Source organism: Amia ocellicauda, chromosome 7 (genome assembly GCF_036373705.1).
Source record: "Amia ocellicauda isolate fAmiCal2 chromosome 7, fAmiCal2.hap1, whole genome shotgun sequence".
Classification (NCBI taxonomy): domain Eukaryota; kingdom Metazoa; phylum Chordata; class Actinopteri; order Amiiformes; family Amiidae; genus Amia; species Amia ocellicauda.
In genome coordinates, this window is record NC_089856.1 from 12,772,588 (window position 1) to 12,797,500 (window position 24,913).

The 24,913-nt window shown below is 39.2% G+C and overlaps 2 protein-coding genes across 4 annotated transcripts in view; both read left to right on the plus strand.

The window, feature by feature from the left end:
• The window catches only part of LOC136752821 (homeobox protein Hox-D3), a 100,667-nt gene that overhangs the window by 39,023 nt on the left and 36,731 nt on the right, over window positions 1–24,913 (plus strand). For 2 of the 3 annotated variants that reach the window (XM_066708468.1, XM_066708467.1), the window contains one exon: window positions 3,456–3,507. The gene's annotated coding sequence lies outside the window, so the exon portion shown is untranslated. Of the gene's footprint in view, window positions 1–3,455; window positions 3,508–15,835; window positions 15,966–24,913 lie in introns of those variants that run through there. The other variant, XM_066708470.1, reaches the window with a different exon arrangement.
• Window positions 16,168–19,064, plus strand: hoxc4a (homeobox C4a). Its single transcript, XM_066708466.1, has 2 exons — window positions 16,168–16,768; window positions 17,462–19,064. The coding sequence occupies exons 1-2, from the start codon at window positions 16,330–16,332 to the stop codon at window positions 17,854–17,856; spliced, it is 834 nt and encodes a 277-aa protein (XP_066564563.1). The 5' UTR covers window positions 16,168–16,329; the 3' UTR covers window positions 17,857–19,064.

Below are 24,913 nucleotides of genomic sequence, written 5' to 3' on the forward strand. Positions count from 1 at the left end.
CCAGCACACTCTGCCACGGAGTCTTCTGCGCTCCATTTCCCCCGAGTTAATGGTGACTTAATGGGTTACTTAATTGAGTTCATCAGCAGAAAAAGACCTTCGTCGCCAAGTCTTTAGCCTTTCTTGATTCCTCTGAAGTCCAAGGACCAAAGGCCGTCGACCCATTTCCAAAAAATCATATGGCTGGATTGGGTTCCGTTACATCAAATGACTATGGTGTGAGTCCGCTGTTCATTCCAATGAGTGTGGCAGTTGGTGTATTAGATGCATCTACCTTACTCAAAAGACCTAAAGCAGGTATAGGCTATACATGCTGTCGAAACGTCATAGATTGTAACACACACTTACACACACAAGTCTCAGACTTTCTTTTACTGCCATCGCGGTCTTATAATCTGGGATAAAATCGCCTTAAACCGAATGGCATTAAATGCTGCCCTCTTAAAGACTTGAATTCTGCAGGGGGCTTCCACAGCGCGCCGGGTACTCAACCGATTTATTGCGGGATATCTGCTTAAATCCCGCAGTTTATGGTTACTGCACAAAATATATAAACTCCTAGCAAACTAGGGATTTTCCCAGCTTTTTTTTTAATTCTTCATGCGGTTTCATTTTTTTATTTTTTATTTATGGCTTGGGAGCAATCGCCTTTCCCCTATCCCTTATCGCGCAAGGCAATCGCGTCATATTTCAACAAGCGAAGGATGGCATATTATTTAACACTTAAATATTTATTCAGCGGTAATGTTCGAGTTTAATCTTTCTCTCTGTCCCTATACTGGTTCACACGGTATAATCTCAACGGGCCGCTGTGTGCTGTAACTCTCTGGAGATGACAAATCCAGATTCATCGCTTGGATTATGTAGTGGCAGAGTTAAGGCTACATTTTACTTTAACCATACCCCAAAGGATTATTGAGTCATATTTCATGTATATTATACACGCTAAATTGAAAGGAGTGGCAGTGCTCTAGTTTCCACTGTTGCTTGGTCGCCGTAGCTGGACCGCACACGATTCTGGAAGGAAACCACGGTTCCCAGATCGAAATAGATAAAAGGCCTTGATATTTACTCAATTGCTTTAACCCATGTTTACCAGAAAGGAAGAAAGAAGGAAATACACAACAAGCTTAAGAGCGCACAAAAACTAGTGCATGCATTGGGGTGAACTTTTTATAGACAAGGAATGTATATGAAGGAATATTTGATGGAATACACGGTCAGTGAGTTAAATACTTGATGTCTCGGTTATGGAATTCAGGGGAATTGTGCGATAAAATACTTTTGAACATAAGCAGAAGTTATTTTTCAATACACCAAGTAACTGGGGGTATGTCTTAGCCTTTTGGAGGGAATGTTGGACCGGAGGTGGGCAACTGGATGAAGGGATTGGAAAAAAACAAAACAAACATTAACTTTTATTTCGCCCCTTTTGTAATGCCATTGTGTGGGAGTCTCCATTGGTGTGGCGGTCACCATGAAAAGGCGTCTTGATCAAATAACGTGATTTCCACGTCAAATCCATTGATTGATCTATCCGCCAGCTTGTAGAAAATGACTCTAAAACCCAAACACTGCGAAGTGTCGTGTGGCGGCCGGTTCTTTCGATCACTCTCCGCTTAGTCTCTGGTTAAAAATCAATGAATTAACAGAGCTGATGGGAGGGACGCTAATTGTCCTTTGACGTGACAGTGGGTCACAAAGGAGGGGAGGAATCGATCAAGGATGAAGTCATGTTTTGGGATGTTGTCCATGTTGTCGGAAATTCACTTAAACAATCCAATTTTAGGCCGCCTGGGAGACGTCGAAACGTAAAGCGTAGACCCCGTCGACAGTGGAAACCTTGCCTTTAAGAACGGTGGAACGCAGCTTCACACCGGAAATACATTAGCACGGCTGGGTTGTGTATTGGAAAGCAACTAGAGGAAACTAGGGGTGGGGGTGTAATAATATTCGAGTCGAGGGCGGATTATTAATTTTAAAAATGAATAGTTAGAAAAACAATAGTTAGAAATATGCTGTTCATGCTGTTAGTTAGAGAAGGGTATCTTGTAATATCTCATTCTATATTTTCCGTATTCTCTGTATCTATCTTCTTACACGTTTAGGACAGATAACTGAACTTTGACTGTATATGCCATGGTATAATTATATCGAACGAACAAACGGAGGAAAAAACGGGGTTTGCAAGCTTATGGAGGCAAAACGAAAAATACGCTTGTGTTTAAAAGTGTTAAACAGCCCGCACAGTTCCATTTGATTTAGCAGATTAATATATATATAAAGTACATAAAACCAAGAGTAAACAGGCTACGAATTGAACTTGCTGAATTTGTTTTAGTTGTTGCTGTGAACGAATCTCTTGTGGTTATTTGTCTATGTGTGTGTGTAGGCTAAATATATTTACAGGAGGCAAGCATTTCAAGAAACGTTAATAGCACAGAACGACATGTACTTCAAGGCCTTAACGCTCAAATTGAAAGCCACTAAGCAGGAAAGCTGTCGATCTCTCCGGTCACTCTGTGTTTATAATACTGACATCACAAACCTTATTTATTTCCACACTCACCCAGAAAGAGGTATGGAAAGATATTACTGAGCACATAAACCGTCATGCTTATAAACCTTATCGTAAGGTAATATACAGAGTCAGGGACTACTACTATTATTATTATTATTATTATTATTATTATTATTATTATTATTATTATTAATAATAATAATAATAATAATAATAATAATAATAATAATAATATTCGTTAAATTGCAAAGTAAGGGTTTAGTGGTGGATTAAAGATGATGATGATGATTATTATTAGTAATCATAATAATAATAATAAAGTTAGTAAAATAAGGCATGTTTGACAGTCATGTATTCGTTTTATAGGCTATATGTTTTAATATGATTTCATTAGGTTTGTGTTCCTAAGTGCAGTCCATCAACAGTGCTGCTTCAAAATATTTCTATTCATTTTGAGACACAATGACAGGTTAACGCTCCAACAGACCGGTTTAAAATGTGCAGTAAGTATGTGGGCATTTTTCCTGAACGCACGCGTGCATTAAACCTTTTAGCGACGGCTGGCTTTTATGTGCCTCTTGTGCTGAGATTTGTATAGACTTGTTTTTTTTTTTTTGTTTGTTTTTCAGAAATAACGCCCACACCTCAGTTTCGTTAATCAGTATACGTGTGTATGTGTATGTATGTATGATTGTGGGTGTGTTTGTGTGTGTTTTGTCTCAGAATTATTATTTTTTCACTCCGAACCTATCTATACTAACAAGGACAATTTGGGAACATGACCACAAGGAATATATAGCCTACAAATGCGAATTGGTAAAAAAGAAAAAAACACTAAGTGTGAGAGTTCTTATTCCAAAAACTGTTGTTCTGGTGACTATTGTACTTACTTAAAAATCGGCTAAAAACATATGTCTTTCTATTATTTTCACAGAAATGAAGAAGAAAAGGAAGCCAAACACGAAGATATGGGGGACTTCGTATTAGTAAGTGACAAAACGTGTACATTTCCTTGTGGTTATGTTTAGTATACCTGTCCTCCATAGCCCCGCGCCCCCCTCTCTCTCTATCTCCGAGTCTGTGGTGTTATTGCAAGTCAACATAGAGGGCAGTATTCTCTGACAATTAGAGGAGACTCGCACTAAAACACACCATAGCGCCCGACTAACGCGGTGTCGGCGCCTGGCAGTGTGTTGCGCTATAAGACATTTGTATAAATACATATCCATACGTTTTTTTCCTCCCAGCTCCATCGCCTCGGGGGTCTACAAGACCCCGCCTTCTAACCTCAAAATCCCTACAGGGCTGTATAACCCAAACACACGACATTAGCCGTGGTGAAACGCGAGAAATAATGAAGAAAAACAAGCGAGGTTATCCGCCGTTCAATTGCCGTATTAACGGGGATTCCTTTTAATGCAACCGAGTCTTTCGATTTTATCATGAATTAAACCAAACCGCGCCAACAAAGCACTGAAAAGCCAGAGAACTATGATTATTTTTCTGATGGTTATGGTGTGTGTGTGTGTGTGTGTGTGTGTGTGTGTGTGTGTGTGTGTGTGTGTGTGTGTGTGTGTGTGTTGGGGGGCGGGGGGCAGGGGGTAGGGGGCTGTTAGACATGAACATGCATATGAACAAGGACTACAGTTGACCTACAGTGGTGATAATATATAAATACGCAGAATTAAGTTTAGTATTTTCCGGGTTGTCGCCGTTCTTGTGCGGATTGTGTTAGCGATAGAAATTGGAACGAGGGTCGTGGACTTTCTTTTTAACTTTAATATCGTTTGACCCCAATAGAGCTGAAGGATTTCTATTGAATACTGATCATAATAATAAAAACATCAACATAAACATCAGTAATATCGAACTCTTAGAGACAAATATTCAAATCGGTATAAGCATCCACACAAACACATACATGTTCTGTTTTTTACTTTTAAATCTTTAAGCAGATCTCTATTTCTACCAATATGCTCACCTCTTGTGTTAATATTGCAATATCTTGGCTTTAATCCACATCCTGTGGAATTAAATATGTTACTGCACGTGTGAGCTGAAATGGCTTTGCTAAGTGTAGGATCCCAGCAACGTCTTTCTTCCAAGGAAATTAGTAACGTAACTAGTTAAACACAAAAACACTCCGTCAAAAATTAGTCTAAATCTACTGACTGAGATTAAGGACAACACATTATGTATGTTAATGTTTAACATGTTAACCGTGTTGAAATGTTAGGAGAAACACAGAAACGGTGTTGTATCACACACAAACTGTGTAAACAAATCACAGTGTTAATGTGTTCTTAATCAGTATTAAGAGATGTAGTTATAAACTTTTAAAAACCTGTCATACAATCGTGTTATATAAAATGTATTATGGTCTGGGTTCTATAATAATACTAATACTAATACTACTACTACTAATAATAATAATAATAATAATAATTATTATTATTATTATTATTATTATTATTATTATTATTATTATTATTTATAAGTACAGCAACAATGGAAGGAACGCATGTGAAGGCAAACGAAAACTACCCGGCTACAGATTTTGCAGGGATGGGGTTGTATACGTGTATGTGTGTGTGACTGCATCGACTGCGTGTGGGTCTAACTTCTGACAGGCTATTTAAGTAGCCCCATAAATGGTTAGAGAGGACCTAAACGAGCATGTTCCGCTTGAAGTCCTGCAAGTCCCATAATTATAAAATCGATGTCGTTTATTTTTCGGTTGATATGCATAAATCCACATGTGGGTGAGATATTACCTTCCTTTCACTTGGAAACTCTCGGAATCTATGCTACACACACTCTGCTGCAGATACAGACACACACAAACATACATACAGTCATCCAACCACACACACACACACACACACACAAACGTACATACATACTGTACATACATACATACATTCACCTACCTACACAAACACCCCCCCACACACACACACAGTTCTATTGGGAGTTAAGTGATGAATTGTTCCTTTCTATAACACACACAACGCGTTACGCACGGAATACAGCATAAAATGCCAGGTGTAGGTACTGAAATGTCTCCAGAGGTATTTTTCCCCCACTCTTTCTCGATCTTTCTCCCCCCCCCCCAACCTCAGTTCTGCTGCAATGCACTAAATGAGTGCACACACACACACACACACACACACACACACACACACACACACACACACACACACACACGCCCCGTAGACACATCCCTTTCCCTGGATATCAGATCAAAGCCCGAGTAGCATCCCTGCAAATTCATCACTTTTTTTTTTTGCTAGTTAGAAGGAAAGTGGAGAAGGGAGGAGGAGGAGGAGGAGGAGGAGGAGGATGGGGTGGGGGGTAAGGGTAGGTGGCGGTGTTGCAAGAAGGGAGGGGGATAGTGGTTCAAAGCATAGATGCCCCAATTAGTCTGTCCTCGCAGTGGTTCAATAAAAAGAAGAGCCGATTGCCTTATCAGTGTGGAATGGATGCTTCAAGCACGCGTCCCTGCATCACTCTCCCCGTTGCTCCGGCTCTGAGCTATAGCGCCCCGGCTTCCGCCTCAGCGTTTGCTGCTCCTTGACTAATGACTGGAGCAGGCAACAAAAGCCAGGAGAATTCAAATAAAGCCGACTGTAAAATACTAATGCCAACTCCGTCTTCATATACAGATAGCCCGGCTAAACGGATTTTCCTCGGCGAGTTTGACAGCGCGTTTTTCGCATTAGCCCTCGCGAGGGGCTCCGTTCCCGTGGAGGACAGATTGTCTGCCTGCTCCCGATAATTCAGCCTTACAAATAAGTTGCACTTGCCGTGACCCTGCCGTTCAAAAGTGCCATGCCTAAATCTCGTGAAGCGGCGATTGATGTAGTGGGTCTGTGCAATGCAAACACATTAAAACACCACAAATGTGGCGCTTAGATTGACTTTTTATTATTATTATTATTATTATTATTATTATTATTATTATTATTATTATTATTATTATTATTGCAACAGTGTTTTGACTAAGGGGGGGATGCACGATTTTATTTTGCACTACAAGGACATAAGGTTTAGTCCGAAAATGAAACCAAACATGTTGCCCTTGTACTGAAATGATCTATTCAAATCCTGCTACCCCATTATCATCCTTACTATTATTACTACTACTAACGCATTTGCCTGACGCATTCATTTACACACCACGTAAGTTTGCAAGTATTTCAGAAAAAAGGCTTTAATGTTGATAAAGAAAAATAAATCAAATGTATAAACCAATGAAAATTTAGAATAATCATATAGCTGCAGCCCCTACATGCCCGGAAATTGCCCTTCCAGTATTCATTGAATGTCCTGTCTGCCTCCAGCAACATTACAAACATTACAATCCACATAAGAATCATATATTTGAAAATATCTCCAATCTGATCATCTGTTGTAGCTATTAATACAATATCACATTGATCCATTCTCCCATTTAGAGAACGCAATGGCGATGAGTTATGGTCGTTATTACTAGAATTATGTTCTAAGTTGGGGCTGGTTCTTTATTTAAATAATTAAGCATATTGAAGTGTCTACAAGTCATTGAGTGTCTGGGGGGAAAGCAGACCACCTCAGGTGTCAGGAAGTTTGTTAACCCCCCCACTTTTAAAAATATACCGAGGCATCTTCAAGTTGCTTAGCAGTTTTGCAACTTATGTATCTTTCTAAGGCTGCGCAGTGAGGTGTTTGACGGTTTCTTAAGTAGTTTCAAACCGCTTGCTGATCTGGGATATTTAAGATAATGAGTGTGTTGTATTATATAGTAGAAACTCGTGTTCCTGAGACATTGATACCCCTTTTACAATAATTGTGTACAGCGTGAAGTGAAACTATAATGCCTGTAGCTCACCGTTTTAAGTGAGAGTGAAGGGATAGAAGTTGTTATATTGTTTGATATTATTATTATTATTATTATTATTATTATTATTATTATTATTATTATTATTATTATTATTATTATTATTATGACCAGTCCACAGGGATTCGGTACACATGTAATTAGATACATTAAAGAATACAAAAACCTGGTGTATTGAGAAGTGACAGCCTGTGCTTGTATGTATTATGAAGGTATATCGAAAACGAAGCTAGTTCCTATGTACTACTACTACTACTACTACTACTACTACTACTACTAATAATAATAATAATAATAATAATAATAATAATAATAATAATAATGAAACAGCAAGTGGAGTCATACTGTCGCCTCCCTTTTAAATCAATTGGACTGTTTTAGCATCCCACTTCGACTACAAATAGCCGGCATAAAGACTCTGGAATTACTGCACGTATTAATCACCCATTAAGCGTCACATTATCTGAACACCGCATTACTGTTTACGTTATGGCCCTAAAAGAATGGATGCAACCCAGCTTTCTCTCTCTCTCTCTCTCTCTCGCTCCCTCTCTCTCTCTCTCTCTCTCTCTCTCTCCCTGTGGCTCTTTATCTGTGTGCTGTGTGAAGCAATTAAGGCGCCCAGGGTAATGTAAGGGTCAGTCTAAAATATTGCTTTCTAATTAATTTTACTAGTCCCCGTGCCTCCCTGTATTGGGCTTGCGGGTTATATCTCTTGTTAAAAACCAAAGCGAAAATAAACTCGTAATCGCGGCTGGAGAATGAATAAATCCGCCCATAACGATTTTAACTGTCTGATTAAGTCGACGAGTTATACTGTAGCGTATGTTTGGTGTCTTTTTTTTTTCTTTTTTAAACAATTGTACGTGTAATAAAACCCAGGGTCTTTCTGGAAACAAAATGATGAATGGGGTGGGTTTTCATTACTTGTTTAGGATTTTAGGAAGGGGTTTTAAACTAACAGAGCAGTCTGCCACCCGGACGTTTTTAATTAATTGTATTGTGTTTGGTAAGTTTGATAAACATGTTTTTGACCTTAATTGTATGATTTTACATTTTCTAATGCACTGATCGAATCCTTACATCTGCTTGAGTTAGGGAGGTGGGGGTTGGGGGCAGGGGGGCACTGAAAGTACAGTTGGGGTGAAAGTTACAATTATCTCATACGTATAACTTTATAACAAGTGGAAGCATCTATGGCGTTTATATATTATGATTAACATCAAATGGAGTTAATGAGATCTCACGGCTTTAACTTTGTATTAAAACTATCTAAATAGTATTATTATTATTATTATTATTATTATTATTATTAATAATAATAATAATAATAATAATAATAATAATAATAATAATAGTTTTTAATAAAATTTCATTACAATAACATTGTCAGCCCATTGTTTGAAATAGGGAGTCGGAAGGCAGGAGCTTGCTACAGAAGTCTGTGTGTCATATTTTATCCTTCAAATTCCAGTTTTCATGGGTGTCAGCAGCGCTTCCAGGCGCTCGTTGATAGTGTAATTGAAGTCTTTTCTTTGCAAGATTTTTAATTAATTATTTACGTTATTTAATTGGACGTTAAAGCAAACCCTTTTGGAGGGTGTGTTGGGTTACAAATCTTTCTTGGCTACTAATAGCTAATAGAATTAGTAAATAATAATACAAATAATAATAATTATAATAATAACAAAATTAATTATAATATAGCACAATAAGTTTATTGCATCTTTAGATGGAAAACAAAAGTAATTACTTAAAGGCAAACAAAACGTCCCGCAATTACTGAATTAATAGGATCATAAAATAAGCCTAGTCAACTTCAAAATATATTTTATTTTATGAAACCAAATCACTTAAATGTAATATTTAACGATGACACGGTATGCATTTCATGATGGTATCAAACAGCTTTAGAGACATCCTCTTAATATAAACTGTATGAGCATATATATATATATATATATATATATATATATATATATATATATATATACTCTTAGAACTAATGTGTTAAATTTAACACATCTTGTGTTTGTTCAATGACAACATAACTTTGTGTTTAAAAGACACATCGTGTTTTGCGTTGATAAAATTGAACACAAAGTTGTGTTGTCTTTCAACAAACATAGAAGTGTTAAATTTAACACATTCGGTCTCAGTGTTTGTGTGTGTATAGGTATATATATAGATACACTTTTCTGGATCTTTGGTTGTATATGTTAACGGCTAGCTTACGATGCAAGACAGTATACACACTACACCTGTAGAACAGCACAAACTGTTGTAATTGTGTTTTAGAGGTTCTGTCAGTCTACCAGACTATAGTGCTTTTGGACTCTACTTCCCAGAACGTGTGTAGACCCCACTCTGCGCCCGTGATAACGACTTTGGCTTTTTAACCTCTCCAGAGTAAAGTTAGTCTGTCTCTCTACAGCGAAATGTGTTGCACCCACAGGACGATAACACTTGAAAATGATATGCATTTCCCAATCTACAGCCTGGGTGCATTACTTATACCAGTTTCTAATCCCAAATCTAGAACTTTGTGCAAATAATAATAATAATAATAATAATAATAATAATAATAATAATAATAATAATAATAATAATTTAAATACCAGGTTTTAAATGCACGCTTTCGTCATTAGTTAGTTGTTTGCTTATTTTAAATACACACAACACAAGTGTACAAGTGTACTCTTAACCTAATTCCTATGTAGGTTAAAACTGCACAGTGTATAGTGATCCATTTCGGAAAATATACCCTGCAAAACACCGCCTTATGCATCGGTTTAAGAAGACGAACTTACCCGAATTGTTTTAGCGCGCCGCTTCTGGAACCGAGATCTGAACCCAGTAGGGAAAGCGGATATAAAATATAGGATATCAAATAATTATGCATTTGTTTGTTGATATATTAGATGTTTTATTATTATTTGTTTGTTTGTTGGTTGGTTGGTTGTCGAAGTTGTTCAGCTACAGGAGCGTGGGGGTCAGGCGAGCCCGTCTACGCCTCCACTTCTACTTCTAAGGAGAGTTAATGGGGAAAGTTTCAAGTTCCTACCAACCCGTGCACAGTGCGTTTTGTGCTCAGATTGCGGACAGAGTTCATGAACTGAGGGGTTCTGTCCCGGAGTCATAAAGATTGCTCATATAGATTCACATCTCGTCTCGGGTAAAATAAAAAAAAGTGTATTGGTCGGTGTGTGTGTATGTGTGTGGGGTGGGGGGGGGAGGGGAGGCGGGTTATAGAATCAAATATTGGGTGGGAGGGGGGCAAAATAAAAGAACTAAAAGAAAAAAGTAAAGAAAAGGGAGAGAGGTGGGGGCAACGTAAAGCTTATAATTTTTCCACCGTAAAAATGAAACATCAAATTAGTTCGCCTCGGGGCTTCATTTTTCTAGTTCTACATTATAACTAGTTATTGAACTAGGTACAAGATCTAAAAGCCATTTGTGTGGAGACAAATTTCATTGCTGTTTCCTCATCAATAACTGCTTGGCAGTGAACTATTGGTTCGAGTCAAACGAGAGGGGTGAAACGCAGGTCACGCCGTCTAACTAATATGAAAATGCGCCCACTTCGAAGGAGAGAGAGAGAGAGAGAGAGAGAGAGAGAGAGAGAGAGAGAGAGAGAGAGAGAGAGAGAGAGAGAGAGAGAAAGCAGCAATTTTAGACTGGAATCCAAATGGAAAGGGAATCCAACTATAAACGAAAATACATAGCACATGCAAAAGCTGATCTGAACACGAGGCTGCTTTGGAATCTCATTAGGAAATTAACTTTATAGATTTTCATTTTTATTTTTTATTTTTTCTCTTTGGGAGTAGGGTAAGGTTATCCACGCACATAAATTAGTATAATCAGAGATAACGACAGTCCGTAGTGAAGCTGGTGCAAGCTGGTTATAAAATTCGTTTAGTTTGATTCATTAGTTCGAGGTTTAGGGGAACTATCTGCAGAGTAGACGGAGGGAGGTAGAAATCAATTAAAATTAATTTATGTATCCCACGAAAGAAACATTTCAATTTTTCCCCATAGCAGATTAAAAAATGAGCTTAGTTTGTCATTAGGTCAAACGAAGGCCTGTCGGGGGGCTTTTGTTTATGCAGAATGACGAAATCCACGTTAACAGCCACCCAAACAAACAAACAAGCAACGCTCATGTTTGTAATTAATTATTAAAAACCTAGTGGTATCCAAGCAAACTTTTTTGATTGCAGAGTGAGATTTGAAATATTTATTTAATTATTTATGTTTGTGTTTATTTGTTTATTTTAGTGTGTATGCTGTTGCTTAATTTTATTTGTATTAGGTTGAGATGGCACCATTGCTTTTTTGTATTTGTTCGTATTCGTATAGTTTCCCCGAAAATAAAGGTCACAATTTCTGATTTCTTTCTTTTTGTCTCTCTCTCTCTCTCTCTCTCACTTCCAAATCCCAGATTGATAATGCGGAGGTACAGGTTATGAAGCGGTCAGTATGGTAATGCGGCGCACAATAAACCCTCGGGAACAATGGAAACTTATTTTTCTTCCCTACTGTCACGGGGCCGCTTTGTATCGCCGTGTTTGTGTGGCGGAGGCGAAACAGATATGGTCTGAATATTTATATATTGGAGGCCACTCGAGAGGTTAGCATCTGATTCGATTTGCAAGAAAGAGACCCCTCGCCTCTGATGTTGGGGCTATTTTATTTATTTATTTGTGTTTGTTTGTATTTATTTTGTTTGATTGTTTGTTTATGTATTAACTTATCGTTTTGTGTTTGTTAAATTAAAGAATACATGTTTTATATTATTATGTTAATGCTTTCTCTTTTTCATTTTTAATGAATTAATATTCTGAAAAAAATCGCTTTGGTTCGATTTCTATGTACTTATTGTTTGTTGCTTTGTAGTTTGAGACAATTTGTTTTTTATAAGACCAATTATGATTGAAGCCATAAAGAAAGTTCTGCTACCTGTCTCAGATGGGGAACTTTAATGCCCAGATCTTTATATTGAAGAGTTTTTAGAGCAGAGTTGAAAGTTTAGGGGGGGGGGGGGGCACGGAACGCCGTTATAAGTTGGGTATGCCTGCGTGAACAGAGCGTATTTCGCACAGACTGTAATTTATTTGCTTTGGGTTTGACATTAACGGCGCACAGTGCTGTACAACTGCTTGAATATTTAGTGTTATGAGCGACACGAGAAAGGTCGGGGTTATAATACAGTGAACCCACACAATAAATTTCAAGCCGTGTAAAGATCAGGGACTTATACACTGTGTAAAGAGCCTTTAACATTTCCCCTTGTACTTATTTGTTTTACAGCATCCTCTAGCAGATGGTATTTGAAGATGTATTCATTTGCTGTAGTGTTTGTTTATTATTTGTTCGTGTTAGTTTGTGTTCCAAGAATATCTATATTCTGGACAAAAGCTTCAACAACAACAATAACACAAATAATAATAATAATAATAATAATAATAATAATAATAATAATAATAATAATAATAATATAGTTTGCATGTCAGTGGTACAACTGTACAATAAACCCACCTAACAAATTTAGGCCTACAGGCTATTTATTTGTGTTTGTGTTTGTTGGCAAACGGTGATGATATATCAACAAAAGAGTAAATAGCAATACATTTAAAAATAATAAAACACGTGTTTTTTCCTTTCTTTATTGTGTAGGCCTCCTATTAAAATAACAACCGTGTGATTGCTTTATGCTGTTTTATATGATGTTGGTCATTTTTACAATATCTTATATGGCACACAGTCGCAATGTGCATTGGTGCAGGGGGGTTTATACAGATAGTGTACGGACTGTGATCTATCTGCTTCCTAAAATCCCATTCGGTTTTGGGTATAAAGTATCCACTCACAGTCCGAAATAGACACATTGTGTATAAATAGGTCATAAACTGATGTTAAGGTGCGGGGGAGAAGTGTAGTGTTCAAACTTATCAAACATCAGCGAATCTGTGGAAAAGATCTGCGAGAGTGCAAAGCTTTTTCTTTTTTTTGTTACACGAAATTATGTCGTTGACATTTAAACGGTAATTTATTTTATAGGCTACATTTAATGCAACTTTTTCTTGAGTGTACGGAGTACAGCAATAGATCATGAATCAGTTTTAAACAGTACAATTCGTATTCAAACAAGGGCAAAGTGTTTAAACGTACAAACGGCATAAAACAAACTGATCAGTATAATTTAAGACAGATTGTATGAAACAGATGTTTTAGTTGTGTGATCTAGATAACATACATGTAAACATGTATACATTCAGAATAGTAGTGTTAAGGCAGGGAAGGCAGTTGTTGAGTTGAGAACCCACATATTAATGAATTTGTCAATTCAATGCTAAAATAAATTGATGTTTGTAGGTTGTTTATTTCCCAAATCGATTGTGAAATCCTTCTTTGACTATACTGCATTACATTTCCGGAGTGTGTACGACCCGAAAGTAGCGTTAGATACACATTGAAACACTTTGAACGTAAAACGAACCCACGTGCACATACAGTGAAATATACGTCATTTCCATTTTCATACGTCCCCCCTCCCTTAGCCATCCCCCTCTCTATCTCTCTCCCTCTCTCTGTGTATCTCTCTCCCTCTCTCTCTCTCTCTCTCTGTGTGTGTGTGTGTGTGTGTGTCTCTCTCTCTCTCTCTCTCTCTCTCTCTCTCTCTCTCTCTCTCTCTCTCTCTCTCTCTCTCTCTCTCCCCTTTTTCCCAATCTGTGTTTTCGCCATTCGCCAAAAAAGGACGAATTGCTCTTTCCGAATAGAGACTGTAACACTAACAGCTCCAGGCAACTTTCCTACCAATTCGAGTCGTCTATATGTACCCTGTAGAACCGAATTTGTGTGAGCACCTAACACCCGCAAATTCGTGTCTAGGGGAATACATGGGCGATGACAATACCGCACTGGTCACCAGGTCGTACAAAACTCGTCCTTTAACTCCACTGTGCGTTCATTTTGTTGTTGTTAATGTTGTTGTCTACACATTAAATAAATACATACATACATGCATGCATAGATACATAAATCCCTCTATTCATGTAGGTTACATACAACTCCCACGGCCTATCATAACATGTAGAGCTGGAAAATAAAACGTTTGTAATTAAACATCCACCCCCAAGCTAAGCTAATAGAATTTGCAGTTCTCTCCAGTCAGTCAAGAGTGTCGGGGACCAGGCTTGTCTGGGAATGGGCAACGTACTCCGAGCGATGGTGAACCCGTAAAGCAACGCGGGAAAAAAAGAAAAAAAAACAGAAAGGAAAAGAAAAAGGGGGGGATCATTTGATGTGATTGATTTACAAGCTTTTACTGCCCAATAAAGCGCTTTAACTGCAAGCCAACAGCCTTCGCCATTGCCGGGCGAGCGCTCTAATAAATAAGCCATAAACAGCTAACTTTATGTGTCGTTTTTATTATAATCCAATAAAATATGACAAAGCAATGATGACGAGTATTTGGAACTTGAAGCTGCTCACATGTAGCAAAGGTTCACTCATATTGAACCTGCCAGCCCGATTTGAACAGACTGCTGTAGCTAGAAGAAAAATCCTTTCTTTGCTTGCCTATTTTCTTTTGAATTGTTATTTTTTTTGTTAGACATTTTATCTTCTCACCATTATATTATTATTATTATTATTATTATTATTATTATTATTATTATTATTATTATCTCAGTTAACTTGATTGTTCCTGATTTTTAGAAGAACAAATATAACTGTTAATTCAATACCAAAATATGTTTAGTCTTGGCACACACCAACTAAAGGGAGTGAGGACGTGCTTAACCTAATTTAGCCCCCTTAATGTATCCTTTGGTGAATTCTTAAATTAGACTGACTTCCATTGTTCCAAATTTGGACAGCGTGGAGCGCGCCTGAGTAAAACTGGGGGCTGTAAAATTCTAATGAAGCACCCACCCACCCCCCTCACACACACACACACACACACATCCACGTCCAAAAATTAGATGTTAGAAAAAAAAATGAAAACTGCATTGCTGTGCAAATACACTGCATCTGTGTGTAAGTCTTGCTCGTTGTTGCGTTGCAATCTCGCATTGCAAACGCGCTGAACTTTGAAAGCGAAGCGAACCTAAGCATGTTTATCTTCGATGCGTTAGGATAAAGAGCTCGCTGTCTTGTTATTTTTTGTTGTTGTTGTTGCTATTCTTATTTTCTTATAGAGGAAGAGAACGGGAGGATGGGGAGGCGGCGGAGGGGGGGGGGGGCAAGTTAATTTGTCGCCATTTGGATGATTGAAGAAGAGCATCTGAGAAAAGCGAATTCTATTGTTTCCATGTTCCGTTCTGGAGGTGCACCGCAGTCCATTGGAGATGTAATGTCAAAAGCACGAGGGAAGGGAAAGGAGAGGTGTGTGGTGGCGGGGGGGGGGGGGGGGTAATAAATCTCTGTATCTTCCTACGCATTTCAATCAAGACACTCCTTTTTGTTCCGACAGTCCCCAGAGTTGCTCTAGGTACCTGTACCTGCTCAATCCAGCGACGCAGCACCGCTTTGCAGATTGGTGGCCCACGACACAACATAGTAAGACGGCTTTATTTTATTGCCCATTTTATTAAATCAATTTTCCTCTCATTATCCTAACCCAATTAGAAAGTGTCGGTGCCCCACTTTTAACAGGACACACACACAGATACACAAACACACGCACACGAATTAGGGGGTGGGTGGGGGTGTTGTGGTGGGGGGGGGGAGGGAGAAAAAAAACCAGATAGGGTACATTTGGAAAAAGCCTTCGGTTCCTTATCCGGGGACTACCTCGCACGTTGCCATTGGCCCGCCGCGTCACGTGGTAAAAGTAACTTTACAGGGTTGCTCGCTAGTAGGAGGGCTTTATGGAGCAGAAAAACGACAAAGCTAGAAAAATTATTTTCCACTCCAGAAATTAATGATCATGAGCTCGTATTTGATGGACTCTAACTACATCGATCCGAAATTTCCTCCATGCGAGGAATATTCGCAAAATAGCTACATCCCCGACCACAGCCCCGAATATTACAGCCGAGCCAGGGACACTACCAGCTACCAGCATCACCACCAGGACTTGTACCCTCCGCGAGCGAGCTACCAGGACCGCCAGTTTAACTGTGCGAGCATCCCGGAGCCTGACACTGTGCGAGGACATGGGCTCCCCCACCCCGGGCACCTGCTGGCGGGGAAGGCGCAACCAGCTCCCTGTGAGCCCCCGCCACTGCCCACGTCCCCCTCTACCCCGCCGGCTGTGCCTTCCGCCTGCACCCAAGCCACACCGGAGCATCCGAACAACACAACCTCCTCCAAGCAGCCCGTAGTATACCCCTGGATGAAGAAAATCCACGTCAGTACCGGTAGGCAACTTGTGTGTCTTTTTCCTCACTCACTCACTCGCTCCCTCTCTCTCTCTTTTCCCTCTCCCTTCTCCCCCTCTTTTGATTTTGTCCCTATCTCCTCGACAGCCTCTGCTTACGATAGGAGAGGAGCCTTTGAAATAGCACAATTGAGGCGGATTTACGACTCGGTACTGGTAATTACACCCACCATAAATTTTATAGCCGAGGTACTAGTCTGGGCAGCAGTTCTGCCATGTGGCTTTCTCTGTTATGTATGTGTGTGTGAGCGAAGAGGGATAGAGAGAGAGAGACAGGGGCAGAGGGGGAGAGGGAGAGAGGGGAGAAGGGAAGAAAAAAAATCTAAGCTTTGTAATGTTGCATAAATAATTCAAGGCTTCTCTCACCGTGAACTCTCCTCATTAGGGGCAGTTAGGAAAGTTCTTATGAAGCGATTTTAGTTGTGTTTTATACGATATACACACACACACCATCTCCCCCTCCTCCTCCACCCCCCTCCTCTTCCTTCTTCTTCTCCTTCTTCTTCTTCTTCTTCTTCTTCTTCTTCTTCCTCCTCTACTTCTTCTTCTTCGTCCTTCCTCCCCTTTTCCTCGGATCTCAATTCATGCCACTCTTTTGCTTTTTTTCCCCCCCTTCCTTTCCCTCCCTCTTTCTCTCTCTCTCCTATTTTTCTCTTTACTTCTACCCTTCTAGTGAACCCCAATTACAATGGAGCGGAACCCAAACGATCCCGGACTGCATACACCAGACAGCAGGTTTTAGAACTGGAGAAAGAGTTTCACTATAACCGCTACCTTACCCGGCGAAGACGCATTGAAATCGCTCACTCCTTGGTTCTCTCCGAACGGCAGATCAAAATTTGGTTTCAGAACCGGAGAATGAAGTGGAAAAAAGACCACAGGCTTCCCAACACCAAAGTCCGATCGTCGGCTTCCTCGGGCTCCTCTTCCGGCTCAACTACAACCTCAACCCCCGGCGCTGTGGCATCGGTTGCCGCCGCCACCACCGCTTCCAGTACGGTATCAGCAAGCGAAGAACTCTCCCGGGTACCCAATACTGACCGAGGCGAGGATATTACAAGGTTATAAGGAAAAAAAAATAACTATACATGAAAGAAAGGAGAGAGAGAGAAAGAGAGAAAGAGAGAGAAAAAATGACTGATTATTTATAGAATATAATATATATTTTGGTTCTTCGTAGTTTTCTTGTGCGTAAAGAGAAAAAAAAAAGAACAAAAATAAGGTCTTCCTTTTAAGTCCACAGTTATATAAAATTGCATGTTATATAGCATGGATAACTGCGAATACCTACCGAGTTTTTTTACGCTACATCAGGGTTTAATTTATTTAAAAGAATAAGATTTTACATGTTTTGAATGAAGGAGAGAGAAGGACACATTTTCTCTATTTTTTTGTTTGGTTTCGTTTTGGTTGTTTTGATTATTTGGGAATGGGTTGTTGCAGGCACCCCATCAATTTTAAGCCTAGGTTAAATGCACAATTGTCGTTATATTTATTTCATATAAAATAAAGATTGTAGAGACATTTGTTTTAATTTTTTTATTTTTTATGTGAAAAAGACAGATACTAGAAAAAAAAAATCCACTGACATTGGACGTATTTGTTTCTATTTGGGGAAAAAAATAAAAATGCTGTGAGTTATTTGGCGTAATTAAAAAAAAAAAAACTAATAAAAAAGTACAGTAGTAAGTTTTGTGGTGATAAAGTTGTGTTTTAGACTGGTTTTACCTGATCATTGTGAACTGCAATAAACAAAGTTTAGTGTATTTGTGAAATTCATAGTGGTCAATAAAGCAGTGAGTGTCAATTAGTTTTAAACACGTTTGGTTGATTTTCCTTTTTTTACTTACTGACTCAAACGCAAATACTGTTTACACTTTTTATTTTATTACTCCAGTAGGTTAGTTTAACCAAATTACGTTCAATTCAAAATATAAACCCTAGGGGCGTGGATTATAGTAACAGAAATATATAAAAACGAGAGAAGCATGGTCGTTAAAGGAGCAGAAATTAGCAATGTGAGGTTCATTTTACAACCTGGTTGGATTTTAATGGTGTCGACGATCCCAGCGCGTTGTCAATCGATTCCTGCGTCAAGTGGCTGAGGTGTTTGAAAGTAGAAGAGGATATATTATCTATAGATGATTAATAGGAAAATGTAATAGATGGTCGCCGAGCCAGGAGAATGTGGGTAAATAAAAACAACCCCATCACATGTATGTGTGTGTGTGTGTGTGTGTGTGTGTGTGTGAGAGAGAGAGAGAGAGAGAGAGAGAGAGAGAGAGAGAGAGAGAGAGAGACAGTGTGTGTGTTGTGTGTATGTAACCTTTGCATGATTCTTCCTGTAATTAAAAACTGTGGCTTTCTTGACGGGCCGAAAGGAGTATAAATTACGTGTCTTGCACGTTTTGTCAGTGTATGTACAGATAGGCTCCTTCCCCTTCGTGGTGCTGTAAATACTTCCTGGATCGCTGCTATCGCGGGGGCTTTTGTTTTTGTTATTGCTTAAGTGGACACTTCAGGATGTTTTTTCTGTTTGCCTGCCTCTGCCCGCCCCTAGGCCTACACTGTAACATTTTTTTTTTCGCTTGGCATGTTTGCTTTAATAAGTGCTGCTCCTATGGAGGGGGTCGGGGGTTGGGGGGGGATTAAAGTTCGAGTAGAATCGCTCAGGTACTTTTGCTTGTAATGACAAACGTGCTCCCCTCACCCGTTTACAAGTGCAGCCCAGGGTTGAGGCCTATCTATGGCCCCGAGTAGGGAGCATTGTATTCTGTAGGTTACTGACTGTACCAGGGCTGGATCTGTGTTTTGTATATGGGGATCAATGTTTCCAGCCGCGACAGAAATGACCCCTTTACGTGCTGCTCCTACTGCTTTAAGGGTGTCAAATATTGTTAAATATTTTGTGAAACAATTTATATTTTATAGCATTGATTCTGCTTGTGTTTCGCCTCTCCTCCCCATCATACATACCCCCACCACCTCACACAGGAGATCAGAGACATTTGTGTACTTTTTTTTAAGTTCATTAAACTGATCAAACAGATGTAAACCTAAGCGTCACCTGTATAGGTTCGTTTTTATTCTGAAAGAACAAACGCCTTGCATCATAAATATATTTCTGGTTATACCTTTTTTGATATGTGTTGTTGTTGTTGTTGTTGTTGTTGTTGTTGTTGTTGTTGTTGTTGTTGTTGTTATCATGTAATATCTCTTCCTGTAATTACTTTATCGGAATGACGTAGTGTGTGTTGGAGGGAGATGGAGAAAAGGCACAACATTGTAGACGGAAGAGTCTGAACTGAGATTGTCCACCGCTGTGCTTTAACATACAGGATGGCCTTGAATCAATTTACATGCTAATTGCTAAACAACAAATCTGTAACAATGTGGTTTATAAACTAAAACAACAACAACAACAACAACAACAACAACAATAATAATAATAATAATAATACTGTTGAAAGTGATCACATTCATTATTATATATACATTTTTTGCTTATTTGTTTTTGCATTTGAATTAGTACAAAATTGTGTATGGCTCCATAAACGTTTGTGTTTTTTTACGTTGTTTTTAGACCGTTTGTATTTTCTTATTTCGTTCATCTTTATATTTTCTAAGCCATAAACCAGTCGAATCACATAATCCATCGAGCAGACAAGCGAAAGCAAAGCTTACGGTTTTAAACCAATACAATAAAATAAAATAAATGACACCTCGCTCTAGAATGCTATTACTGCTTTGGACTCACTGTTTTGTTTTCTGGATTGTGACTGTTTTACAATGGGAAGAGTAGTATTGTTGCAATTCTAGATTGCTGTCTGCAAAAACACACAGGCCGAGATTACTGTAATCAGACAAAACATGACATTTAAACTTGTGCTTCCCCACCACAACACACAGGCTGCAATACAGAGTGATGAAATTAAATTATCGTTTGAACATACTTTCAAATAAATAACTAAATACATAAATGCACTTGATTGAACGTATTACTATCCTCGTTATTTACTCACGTTTTGAAACTCGAAAGTGTTCTTTGGAATTGGATGTCTTGTTTCAGCTATGTGCTATTTTATTTGTAAACATGTACCGGATCGCTCTGTTGCTATTCAGTTGCTGTTGCTGTTTAATCTTTCTCATAACACAGTCCTTGGAGCACAAATTTGTTATTGTTGCCAGTCTAAAACTTCCCAGTAGCCTATACCAAGTTAAAAATATCTGCATGCATAAGGTTGATGGTACAGAAAGGCAAGTGTTATATACACCTCTATTTTTAAACTTATATATATATATATAATACACTAGTAATGTAGTAATGTGTTTACATATATGTGATTATATGTATAGTTTTATATAACCTAAGTTTGCATATATATAATATAAAACCTAGGAAAATAAACTAAGTGAATCGAGAGCTTGATAAATTGTAAATTGGTGTGACTTGAATCCGAGAATACAACGGCGTCCTAGGTAGAGAAGCTAAGGCACAAAAGATACAAGTATTTCGGACCATTAATCACAAGCAGCCTCCATTTTAAATTAATTTGGGCTGTGCATTAGAAATGTATACCAGGTTGTGCACTCATCGAGAAACAGAGAGTCTCCCCATATCTCCCCATATCTCCCATAGGTACAGAATGAACCCGTGTTGGGATTATTCCTGGGGCTATTTTGTTTCTGTTTGTTGTTTTGTAATACTGCTCCCCCTCCTATCTCTGTAGCTCTCACTTGGCCATGACTTTCCAGAGGGGTGGGGATTTTTCCTGGGGGGTGGGTGAAAACAGCAGGACTAGAACCGCACTCTGAAGCCATTATATCGCTGGACAGGGCAGAAAAATGAATGTGCCCGCCACTAACCCGGCTTCCCCGCGATCTCTTTCTACGTCCTGTCGCCTCCATGTCGCGAAGCTGAAAAGGTACTTTATTGAAGTTTCGGGCAAACGGCGAGAAGGCCGAGTTCACACCGAGGGCACATTTTCTATCCCATTAGGTTCATTTCAACCGGCCTGGTCGACCTTTATATCCCGTTGACCTGACTGGCTCTCTCAACGTGTACCTTCTGTGTGTGCGCCGTCATATAGGTTGTGGGGCTCCGCCACTATTCTGTCCCTTTGTAGACCCCCCCCCCCCACCCCCATCACCCCCTCCCTCCCTCTCTTATTAATGGACCAAGGGGATGGGGAGGCGTTTTTGAATGCGTGTTTGGGGCATTGTGGCTGTAGGAGGTGACCCCAAAATAGGAGAGAAAAAAAACGCAAGGGGTGAACTAGCGGACACCCCCCCACACTTCTCCCATTCGTGCTCTGTGCTCCATAGCCCCCCTTGTTGAACACTGCTCTGTCGAGAAAGGGGGGTGGGAGTGTGAGGGGGTTGGGGGTGACTGATGCTGTGTAAAGTTGGTATGACAGATTTTAGAGAAAGTGTTTTATTTCCGTGAGTGCTGTAGTGTTCGTCTCCCTGTCTGGACATTCAAGAAACGTGTTGAGTAGTCAATAATTTGCTATGTATGTATGACTCGAAAACACAGGGCCCTAGGATCAGAGCTTACATCTGTATCTGCGCCTTACAGATGTTGAATAATAACTGTGGTTACTGGAGGGTTGATTTAAGGAACAAACGGTATTTGGTTCTAGAACCTTCCACGAATGCCCGATTGCATTGGAGAGAAACGGATGTACGTGACCTGTGAATTGCAATACACACCAGAAGAAGAGAGAAAGTACATAAATAGATAAGCGGATGCTAAATAAATGTGGGGTGTAGTTTGAGGTCGAAGGTTTGCTTGTATAGACCTTTGTACATTTGCAGCAACGCTTCTGTACTGGCCACTGTTTTTTTTTTTTTTTTTTTTTGGTGGTGGTGGTTGGGGGGGGGTCCTATACGTTTGGTTCAGTTGGCTATAACCTTTTCAAACCTCAGCCACCACCAGCTCGCTGTGACATTAGTGTTGCTAAATCCAACGGTCCTGGCATATGAATACACCAAGTCGTCTTCTAGGAAATGCAGGTGCTTTTGTGACATTTGGCTCTTGTAGAGTTCGATGGGATTATCTCTCTGATCTCCATGCATATTTCAGCATTATTCGCCTCTTGCATGATAGGCTCTGTGCTATGGAGCAGTAGCAATACTCAAGATTAGATTTTGAAATCGATTGTACTGATGGCATCAGCTTTCTTAGAAATTTACAGTCACATTTTCCTTAAAGGCGATCTCAGAAATGCTGTTTGTCTTTATGTAGCGGTACTGAAAGCAGATTTTTTCTCTCTCTCAGCACAAATGTGATAAAACATCTATTGTACACATTACTGGGAGAGGACAAATCGTGTATTAATTTGAACGGAGACTTTGTGTTGGACTATTATGAGAAACTGTGCTCTACACATTTCTTGAAAAGAACAAAACTGAATATACATTTTTTGTTTCGTGCAGAATGCCAGGAATGCAACATTTAGGACACAGATATGAATTCAATGTCCAAATACTCTTGAAACTACTCTCTATAAAGCATGTGCCTCTAAATAAAACAGATACTCTTGAACTTCTATAAACTATATAGCCTCTAAATTATAGAGCAAGCCAAATGTGATATATATATAAACACACACATGGTCTTCTCATAGGGTACCGTGTATATGTCCTAGTCAACAGTATAAACCGTAATAACAATGCAGTAATGATATCTTCACCCATTGAAAAACTATTATATTATTTTGCTCTTGTTGGTGTTTGTTTTGCTTTGATAGGAATGATAATTTAGTGAGTAGACAGACGTTCAGCAGCCAAGTTGGGTGAATTACGGTATTAACAACTACAACTGCCACAAGAACATGAATGTAACTCATCTTTATGGTAGAGTCGTATATCACCATCTCGTAATAGAGTCGTATGCGGTTCCTAATCTGTCCTTCTGATTTATTTTATTGGGCAGGAAACCAAAGTTTTTCTTTTTTTTCCCTCCCCCCCTTTCCTTCTCACTCTTCCTTCTGAGTTTCTAAGGGAAACGGGATGCCGTCTTATCCAAAGCTCCAGTGAGTGAAGGATGGGCTCAGTGCATGGCTGTGTATTTGTGGTGTTTAGACACCATTCCTTCAGAACGCCATTCGCAGTGCTAGTAATGTCCCGGGGCTCAAAGGTTAAGACAATGGTTTAGTCTCACTTTCCTGCAGGAGATACTTCAGATTCTGACACACACAGACATAAACACACGGACACACGCACACTGACACTCCACGGGAAGCTACAAGAATTCAGACCTACTTAAAATATAATTACCTCGTTTGGACTTTAGTTGAGTGCGTCCTATCTGGAATTTCGCGACAGCATCTCAAGCAACCCAGGCCAGTCGGCGTGTGTAAATATTGAGACATGCAGATAAGATTTTCCTCAACAGACACACGTTAAATGGTAATTTATCCACGTCCTTGTAGTGGGGATGAAGTATCGTGGGCTCTGTGTTGAAGAAGCCGAACAAAATATACCATATTTATTTAGATTGTGTTTGACATCCACATTTGTATTTGTAGGCTACTTTGTTGAAAATGTTTCAGTGATTTGCCTGTGCAGGAAAGACTATAGCCAACCCTTACGAGTTCATATAATAACATGTATTGTTGTTGTTCAGATCAGAAGCTATGTTTCCTTACGAATCACACAAAGTTTTCTCGCTTTTCTCGGGTTTTATGAGACTGAAGTGGGGCCAATTGAAATACCACAACTATTGACACATTCTTAATTAAACTTTTTAATTTAGTTATTGTTTTACAAGAAATTGTTTGAAAATACAACGTTCTGGCGTTAAATTGTCCCTGCAAAAAACTTGCAGTAATACAGAACAAAACAGGTTTATTACGGTGATTTATTAATTTAAGCAAATGTTGTGTAAGAACCTGATATGTGGCTGTTTAAGTAAAGGCACAAAAAGAAAAAAGTACTCTGAAAGAAAGAGTACAGCCGTTTCTGAAGTTGTACGGTGTTTAAAGTCAACAGAGCGTGTGTTGTCATGTTGCACAAAAGTATGTGGAACTCGCACACATTTCAAAGGTGTGCACAGCGCTAAGCAAACAGACACCGAGACTTGTTTCTCAAAGACAACCACACACTACGGTTCAATTTATTA